The sequence below is a fragment of the Channa argus genome, chromosome 11, assembly GCF_033026475.1.
Source record: "Channa argus isolate prfri chromosome 11, Channa argus male v1.0, whole genome shotgun sequence".
NCBI classification, from domain to species: Eukaryota; Metazoa; Chordata; class Actinopteri; order Anabantiformes; family Channidae; genus Channa; species Channa argus.
In genome coordinates this window covers 5,808,858-5,818,758 of record NC_090207.1, presented here as the reverse complement: position 1 = coordinate 5,818,758, position 9,901 = coordinate 5,808,858, and the positions used below count along the sequence as shown (strand labels likewise).

Genomic DNA, 9,901 nt, shown 5'->3' with positions numbered 1-9,901 from the left:
ACCATAATGACAACGGGAAAGAAGATTGTTTGAAATCTTTGCAAACTTATTAAAACGAAAAAAATCACATGTACATATGTATTCACAGCCTTTGCTTAACACTTTGTTGAAGCACCTTTAGGACCAATTACAGCCTCAAGTCTTTTTGAGTATGATGCTACAAGCTTGGCACAACTATTTTTAGGCAGTTTCTCCCAGTCTTCTTTGCAGTAGTTCTCAAGATCCATCAGGTTGGATGGGGAGTGTCGGTCCACAGCCATTTTCTGATCTCTCCAGAGATGTTCAATGGGGTTCGAGTCTGGGCTCTGGCTGGGCCACTCAAGGACATTCAGAGTTGTCCCGTAGCCGCCTCTTTGTTATCTTGGCTGTGTGCTTAGGGTTGTTGTCCTGTTGAAAGATGAACCGTCGCCCCAGTCTGAGGTCCACGGTGCTCTGGAGCAGGTTTTCATCAAGGATGTCTCTGTACATTGATGCATTCATCTTTCCCGCGATCCTGACTGGTCTCTGAGTTCCTGCTGCTGAAAAACATCCCCACAGCATGTTGCTGCCACCACCATGCTTTACTGTAGGGATGGTATTGACCAGGTGGTGAGCGACGCTTGGTTTCCTCCAGATATGACACTTGGCATTCAGGCCAAAGAGCCCAATCTTTGTTTCCTCCAGACAAGAGAATTTTGTTTCTCATGGTCTTAGAGTCCTTCAGGTGGGCTGTCATGTGCCTTTAACTGAGGGGTGGTTTCCATCTGGCCTCTCTACCATACAGGCCTGATTGGTGGAGTGCTGCAGAGATGGTTGTTCTTCTGGAAGGTTTTCTTCTTCCACAGAAAAATGCTGGAGCTCTTTCAGAGTAACCATCGTGTTCTTGGTCACCTGCCTGACTTAGCCCCTTCTCTCTAGATCGCTCAGTTTGGCTGACCGGCCTGCTCTAGGAAGAGTCCTGGTGGTTCCAAACTTCTTCCATTTACAGATGATGGAGGCCACTGTGCTCATTGGGACCTTCAATGCTGCAGAAACGTTTCTCTACCCTTCCCCAGATCTGTACCTCGATACAATCGTGTCTCGGAGGTCTACAGACAATTCCTTGGACTTCATGGCTTGGTTTGTGCTCTGAGATGTGACCTTATATAGACAGGTGTATGCTTTTCCACTGAAATTTTGAAATAAGGCTGTAGCATAACAAAATGTGGAAGAAGATGAAAAAGGATGCACTGTAGCTGAAGCATCTTTTACATTTCCAGCATTCAAAACACCAACTGTTTCACTGTCTGACAAAAATGTGTGTCTGTTACAGCATGATTTCCTAAAACGCTTTAATTTCCCTGGCCGATTCATTGCATCAGACACAGCCAGAGGAGATTTGAAATTCTGTTTTCATCTCTTATCCCTGTCGACGCGCTGTCTGCGAGAAACACTGTCTAATTGCAGTCCTCCTTACACGTTAAATGTTGTTTCTCAGCCCTGTGGAAATGCAGTAACTATGAAATGACATTTACTGGAAATCGAGCTTGTGCTTTTCTCGAGCCAAAACCACTGAGAACTGAGGTCAGCGCGCTACCAGAATGGGGAAGAGAAGCAGCGCCAGCATCCAATCTGTGTTTATGGATTTCTAGTGACATATACTCACTAAGACTCATTTAAGACTGTCATTAGAATAGATCTGGAACTCACATGCAGTGGCGCTGAGTTTAAATAGTTCTCTTTTAATGCTCAAATTAAGAGATACCACACAGCAAGCTGACCTCCCAAACAGATGTTCAAGCAAGCTGCTGAAACTAGGTCAAAAGAGCTCGAACAGAAGAAGTCGCAGTTTAGGATAGATAACCTCACTGGTGTTGTGTCCAGCGGTGGTCTCTGAGGGTCAGGGGCAGAAAAAAAATTGGAGGGCACCTGACACCCGCAGAGAACAATGATGCTTTAATGATTAAAAGGCTACATTACTATATCACATTTACTCTTTAATGAGGTTTTCTCTACTGCGAGGGCACTTCAGAAGCTACTTTATTGAATTTGTTTCACACTGGGGGCAAAGTAGAGGATGACTTTATGGTATTTGTTTGTCCTTGTGGGCAGCGGGGGTAGTGATTGTCGCCCCCTTTGCCTCCCCGCTGAGTCGGCCTGTGGTTAAGTGAACGCATGAGACTGACAACTACTACAGAATTGACTTTAGTTCAGCCCATTTTGCTGAATCTGTGGAAACTCAAACTAGTGTGTCATCACGCCAGCAGACACAGAGCTTCTGGAAGACACACACACACACACACACACACTCAGTTTTCATTTTCATATGAATATCTAGAAATGTAATTAGGCCATGTCATTTACTCTACCCACATGGACATTTGTGTGTGCGTGTGTGTCTTTTTACTTTCTCTCCTCTTTGTGTGGTGTGCAAACTGTTGTCTGGGACTTCAAATTGCCCTGGATTTTTCCCACTTTGTCAGCATAATTCTGTGGAATGTGTGTATTAGGGGAGAAGATTGGGATGGCTAATAGAAAGCAGATCAGTCAGATGCTTTCTCTTTTTTCCCTCTTTGTGTCTTTCTTTCATTTAAGCTCTGTGTCCTTCTCTTGCCCATTTTTCTCTTCTCCCTCATTCACCCTACTGCCTTCTTTCCCTCCCTCTGTCCTGTATTTCTTCATACACCCATCCATCCGCTATCTGTGCAGCGAAGTGGGACTGCAGTATGTGGCTTGAGGTTTCAGCTTTCACATAATACCACAGGCTGACTCAAAGTTGTTGTTTTTATGTTTCTTTTTTTTTTTTTTTCCTGCTTCTCACTCACTCCAACCTGGAGCAGCATAGAGAGAAAAAGAAAGGAAGAAATTTTGCAGCCTTTTTCCAATTATTGGGACGGAAAATGATCACAAGAACTGGATGCGTCTGCCCAAAACCCAAGGAAAATAAGCAGATGGCTTATGTTTTTATGCACTGAACCTCAAATGTCCCTGAAATCAGTTCTGTAGCTGGATCTTTGTTTTTTTCAGATGTAAACTTTAACTCCACTTTTTGCCAAAAACCCATCACAGAAATACACGCCGACGAAGTCAAGTCGCCTTTAGCATGAATAAATATTTCCCTATTTTTCAATAATTTGATTTTACTTTATCACATCTTTGTGACTCAGAGGTCAGGATTATACACACCTTTCTTATCGTCGGCTATTTGGTTAGACACTTCGATAGCAGCCTAAAAATAGGCAGATTCTTTTCCGTTATCTGTACGTGTACAGTATGCGAAGGCTTATTTACTGCACGGGGCTGCAGTGCACTGGCATGTGGAGGGAAGTGTTAGCTGTATATTTATCATCACTGTAGCTGTGTGCTGTTGTGTACTCGACCCTAACAGCCCTGTTCTACTTCACAAGATGACACTGGAGCCATTGTGGGGAGCCATATGTTTCTGATTACCGAGGCACAGATTTAGTGGGAGGGGAGCAGCGGTTGCTGTCTGCTTGCCCCCCGGCTCCTCTGATGTGGCCGGCAACTGGACATCCATCAGTGCAAATCTCTTCGCCATTCTTGTCGCCTTCCCGTGTCCATGCCACACCCTCTCCCACATGATGTCACCACCCGCTCCATATCGACCACCTTATCCTGTTCCTCGTTTAAATATTTAAAAACTGGAAATTGTGTCAGTGAAGTTTTTCCGACTTGCTCTACATATCACGCCAAAAGCACCGAGATGTGCTCGTGTTGCTAAATCGTAAACACAGATGTGGCTCTGGCACTGGCTTCTGCAATCACAGAAGACAAGAGTGTGGGGGTGAAATTCAGAGGTCAAGGCCAGTTATAGGGCGCCGTCGTTCGCAGAGTGAGGAATCGCTGAGCTGCCCGAGGACAATTCAGCAGTGTGTCGTCAAAGCACCATAACTCAGATTGTTAGACTTAAGGGACAGTTAACCAGTTGTCAAAAAGCCAACCAAAGAAAGCACAAGCAATTTCTTCACATCTGTCGTTATTGTCCTAGAATTGTCTAAACTTTCTTCCAAAAGTAGTTTTTAACGGTTACATTGAAAAGCTTGCAAGCGGTACCCAATGCATTGGTGGCTATGACAGATCGTTTGTCAATCAGACTCTGTTGCCAAAAGTGTGAGCTCTTTCCATTCCATTTTCTGTCAGTGGAATTTAGGTTGCTTCTGCTAACTTGTTTTTCTTCGCTCTTGTCTTTTCATAAGTGGTCATTGTCACTGCTAATGTAGACAGGTTTTCATCTTCATCTCTAAAGTGCCAGATGGTGTTTGGAGCAAAAGTGACACAGCTTTATCCCATCCTAGTGAAAACATATCAAAATATATTTTTTGCAAGTGCTCTAACCTGCTCTGAAAGTAAATAAGTAATCCCCACTGATGTTATCTTAGTCACCACAGTTAAAAATGTCAATTTTGGTGTATAGTAATGTGAAAATCACCAGAGAGCAGCGATGAAAGGATTTATTTATTTATTTATTTATTTATTTTTGCCTACTTGTTGAGGAGGCAGACAAAGTGTACGTGTTGGATTTGGGAACTGTGGACTTTTCCAGGGATTCTTCAATCTTCCTCCAGAGAGCGATGTTTGTATTTGAAGTTGCATGTTACTGTTAATAGAACTGAACAAACCCCCACTGGAGCTGGCTGATGGCTAAGGGCTAAGAGCAGGAATGACCATCAGGGTTGAAGGAAATTCCCGCAGCAGCTGACACGGAGCACCTGACTAAATGGACCACATTTGAGGACGGAGTGGCTGCTAAACCAGGCCAGGACCCCAGGCGTCCAGCACAGTTGCCAGTGAGCAGTCACTGTGAATGACAGAGCCTGGACTTGGAGGTAAACTCACTCACTCATCCTGGAGTTAAGAATATGTACTGCGTCATGAAATCTGTTCTAGAAAAATGGGCATCTTAATAAAAGAATAGTGATGACGACATAGTAAATAAAATGCACCTTAATAAAGGAATAACTTCCTATTAATAAAGAAATCTATGACGTAAAACAGTCCTGAATTCAGATTTGTATCTGAACCTAAATGTACTGTCAAACCTAGAGGAGTATTAAACAATATGGGCACATTTATAATAAAGTGGCATAATATTTAAATATTCAGTGTACAGGTATGTGAAGATCCTCCATACTTCAGCGACATGCTCCAAACTGGCCATTATCTTCCCATTGCCGTACAGCTAAACCACCCTCGTCCTCCATGCCTGTGCAACACAGATCCGTTGCCAAGGACAGCAGGGTTGCGCAGCCTTCTGCGGCCTCCTTGTGTGAGGAAAATTGGAGTCATTTATTTTAGGTCATAGGTTCAAGCTAACCACAAGATAAATCAAACTCGGTGACGTCCTCGTTTACTCCATGGGCCGTAAATTTGCTTACAGTTGCTGTCGCTCTCTCTCCATGGCCCCGTTTTTATCTCTTAATTTACTGTGATGTTTTAATTTAACCTAAGTTAAACAAAGGCTACAGTTCACCAATTAATGGACTTGTAGGAAATATATCTATGTGTGAGCATTTCTTAAGAGAATTATTGTGTAAAAACAAATATTTATACACAAGTTGGATAAACCCAGCTTCCAGTCAGAAGAAATTATGTTTGAACCTTAACCCTCAACAAGGTTATGTTCACTTGCTGCACAGTACACAGTAGCACACATTCATTAGCATTGGATTCCTAATGAATGAAGCCTCGACGTACTTACTCTGCTTCCTTCAACGCTGCCTTTGTTCTTTATGAGCTGACTGCAGTGCAGCAGGCAGACAGTCAGCAGCCCCAGCTGACTTTCCCCAGCCACAGGTCCGTGAAGCACACATAGGCATAGAGTTAACAAAATATATATTTTCTTTCATCACCCTCACTCCTTAAATTATGTGAATAAATGTAACAGAGACACACAGATGCAGACAGTGGATGGAAAAAAAATGTACTTTCTGTGCACACCAATAAGCGAGTAAACACACAAACTAATGTCCCGCTGGCTGGTAGGCAGCATCCTGTGCTTTGGAGAAACAGGAAGTGTGTGTGTGTGTGTGTGTGTGTGTGTACGCTGCAAGTGTTAAAAATTGCAAAAACCTCCAACCGGAAAAAGTTACTCAGTACAAATTTTGTAAATGTTTTCATCTACTTCTTTGTTTCACAATCCCCTAGATGTAAATGACAGCATTTTCCCATTTGTCAGCAGACTAATAATAACAGCATCCCTTTTGGCACGGACCACATGAGGTACGCTGAAACATGCTGATTGTGAACACAGATGCTAGGCATCCACACATATAGACTGAGCAGTAAAACATGGTAACACCCCCCCCCACCCCCCACCCCCCCGCTTAGTGTGCTCTTTCACCTCTTTCATCAAGTCTTTCTTTAAGTTTCATCAGGCAATGCATTGTGGCAAACGTAAAGCTCCAGGAAGAGAAGTGTACAGGCCAGTGGATTTACAAAGGCCGCCAAGGGGAGGAAACCCTCTTAAAACAGGGGTGAGTTTTATTGCCGTTCGACACATAATCACAAACAGTACAAGCAGAGGACAGGCCTGTGTGGAAAAGACAGAGACTGAGAGATGGTTTTGCTGCAGCATTCCAGGCAGGAATGGTTTATTTTTGTTGGAAACATAATTGTCTGTGGCTAGGATTTGGAAGCACATTTTACCCGCCAAACTGCCAGCAACCATAGGCCCACGTGTGTGTTTTAGTGCCCTCTTGTGGCGACCTAGCAGACTTGCCTTTTTCATAACAGAGGCGTCAGGTAAACTTTGGGGGCAGAGATGTTTTCCTCTTCCAGGTTGTTAACACAGTGCAAATGTGCTGTGCTGCCATAAGGTCTGCTTTTATTACAGGAATCAAGTGTTGTTCTCATGCAACTACAACACACTGAGGAATAAATACGAAAGGAAATAGGGGAAAAAAAAGGAAAGTTTACTTTGATATTTCAATTAAGCTGCTGTTTTAGTTTGCATGTAGTTAATACTAAATGTCTCCTAAAGCTGTAAATCTGCATCTGAAAAGACCTGCACAAATATTACGATATGACAAAAATACACAAAAGTTTTATTCTCTAGATGTGCAAAGCTGGTAGAGACACACCCCAAAAGACCTGCAGCTGTAATTGCAGTGAAAGGTGGTTTTGGAAAATATTGAATCAGGGAGGCCGATTACATATGCACACCACACGTTTCAGATAATTATTTGTAAAAAAAAAAAAAAACTTTGAAAACCATTTATCACCTTTTCCTTTCCCTTCACTATTATGTTCCACTTTCTGTTGCTCCATCAAATAAAGTCCCAATAAAATGCATTTCTGGTTGTAATGTGACAAAATGTGGAAAAGCTTAAGGGGTATTAATAGTTTTTCAAGGCACTGTACATGTGGCACCATGTCGATGTCAACCTGGAAAGTTCAGAAATGGTTCTTTAAATTGGTAGTTAATAAGAATACTGTGCCATTAGACAAAAAGATTCACACATATCAAATTCATTTCTTCTTCTTTTTTTAAAGAAAATGGACAAATGAGGACAATTTCAGCTACAGTATGGGAGTGTGGCTGTCTCAGTGGCCGTCAATCACCTGCAAGTTTATAGTGTGGGAAAGAATGATAAGAGCACACATGTTATGCAGTTTCTATGCGTGACACCAGATGTGGAAGAAACTATAAATTCCAAAGTCAGGGGTGTCTGCATGGCTATGGAAAAATCAAAAAACAGCCACATGAGTGAGACTACAGCAAAAGAGGTATTTGTATGTCGACTGGGTCACCAAACCTGTGACCCAGTACTCAAGCAACCAGATCAAGAAACGTTATAAATGGGGAGCCCAGGTGGATGCTACTCCCCCGTAAAAATAAGCCATGGTCTTTCCCATTCTTTGAAACTGTCCAGGTGGACTACAAGGTCAGACAGTTTTGGAAAACGAGTCCCATTTCTAATACAATGTGGGCCTTCCTGGTGCTCAATCTTGCCTTGGCTGTCACCGCGTCAGAAACCAACAGCACCGCAGCTGCTGACGAAAAGCTCGCCATAGCCAGAGGTAAACTGCTGGTGAGTACAAATTGATATCTGTTCCACTTGGACAACTTTAAAATTTCATCTGAACAACTCGTCACGTCTTTTGAAATGCTTGGGAGAGGGGAACTCTTTCAAAGTGTGGAATTAAAAATACACTCGACAGGAGGACAGGGGACACGGCAGTAGCATTTGACAAGCAAAGGGGGAAATAAGGGATGAGTGTTAAGCCGTGTGCTGTCATGTCAGTGTGTGTTCTGCTGAGGTACCAAAGCTACTTCTGGTAGCCTCGATCACACGAAGAGCGAAGCGTGCACAATGCTATTTGTCATGCTGTTTAAACAACTGTTTGTTATCATCCCTGCAGGCTCCCAGTGTGGTTGGATGAAGCATAAAGAAAATGCCTGAGCTCCATCATTTCCTCATGGAGCGATGGGCTTTGTAGTATCCTTATGGTCTTTGTCTTGTTCCTCAGGCTTTTCAGCGAGACATGACCTCAAAAAAAAGAAACATCCCTTATTTTCTCATGACCTCTTTCGTACACAAAACAATGTTCCTAACAAGTTGCCAACTCCAGTGCCAGCTCTGTGAGCTTTCCAACACTCTGCTCTTCCAAGCTGAAATCACGTTGTTGAGTCAGTCTAAAAAAAGCAAAGCCAGGCGGATGTGCTTTATTCTTCACAACACCTCCCACCTGTTTATTTCCCTTGATCCATTCTTTCCTGTGTAGCCACAACTTGGAGTATGATTCATCGGAGGAGAAGAATCCCCGTCTGATTTTCTACAATGAAAAAGACGAGGTTGTAAAGGTGAGACGTGGGTTTTCGTGGATCTTTCTCTCATCTGCATCGTGATGGGGCTCATCATTTATGTAGGGACGTTTTGAGCATCTGATCAGAGGTGTGTTTGAAAGAGTGACAGACACAATATAGAGTTTTAAACAGCTGAGGAGTTTCTATACTGAAGCTGGATAGTTGGTGTGAATTTAAACATAATGCCCTAGAATTACACATGTGGCCCCTATTGGCCTCTTCTAAATGCATAAAGCAAACTGCACCCAGACTTGAGTTATGAAATCTTTCATTTTCCATTGGAAGCCTACAGTATGTGAGGGTTTGTTTCACTGAGGGTTTGGAGTTTGCTCTTTTCATTTACTGTGTCAGAATGTGGGCACAATTCAAGACTGGAATTTGGTTATAAACTTCATATTATCGAAGACCTAAACAGATATAAATGTGCAGAACAAACTAATATCAGCAGTGATTGGACGCATTTTTATAATAAACCATCAAAATAAGACAAATAATTGTACCAGCATAAACCCAATGTGAATCAGAACATTTTTGTTTACAAACACACATATTTCTTCATACTTATAATTTACCCTCCATTGCTGCTTTGTAAGCCTGTACTCCTGTCTGTGTGTGTGTGTGTGTGTGTGTGTGTGTGTGTGTGTGTGTGTGTGTGTGTGCTTCCTGACACGTCAGACTGTTCCTGTGAAGAAAATGAAGGCAGACGAGATCAGCAGCCTGCTAGACTCACTCGGTTTCTACAAGAGGTCCCAGAAAGGGGAAGAGGTGCCAGAGGAGTTCCAGCATTTCCCCCTTCGCGCCCCTAGGGACGAGCTGTGACGACACCTTGTGGCCAAACTCTGACGCTGCACCTCAGTGGCCTGAAATGACGAGTGGGGCCCAAAGGCTAATAAGATAAGCCAGGCACCATTCTGAGGACTCTCTGGCCCAGTGCAGTGTGCAGGAGTGAGTGATGGGTCACTCTTTAGGCGCAGCATGCTTCATTTAAACAGGAAGGCTTTAAATAAATCCTAAATAAATTAAATTAAATGAATCCTTGTGTTAATCTTCCATCATCGTGGTCCTGTTTTAAATCTGTAGCGCTTCAACTTTTTAATTCTCCAATTATATAAACAA

General features: G+C 42.9%; 1 protein-coding gene across 2 annotated transcripts; it reads left to right on the top strand.

The window, feature by feature from the left end:
* Positions 1 to 6,344: 6,344 nt before the first annotated feature.
* Positions 6,345 to 9,835, top strand: selenoe (selenoprotein e). Of its 2 annotated transcripts, XM_067522437.1 has the most exons (6): positions 6,379 to 6,452; positions 7,471 to 7,704; positions 7,851 to 8,009; positions 8,341 to 8,417; positions 8,704 to 8,782; positions 9,461 to 9,835. In XM_067522437.1, the coding sequence occupies exons 2-6, from the start codon at positions 7,585 to 7,587 to the stop codon at positions 9,602 to 9,604; spliced, it is 579 nt and encodes a 192-aa protein (XP_067378538.1). In that variant the 5' UTR covers positions 6,379 to 6,452; positions 7,471 to 7,584; the 3' UTR covers positions 9,605 to 9,835. The 2 variants fall into 2 exon arrangements, with proteins under 2 accessions (XP_067378540.1, XP_067378538.1); XM_067522439.1 differs by lacking the exon at positions 7,471 to 7,704 and having other exon boundaries at positions 6,345 to 6,452.
* Positions 9,836 to 9,901: the final 66 nt, after the last annotated feature.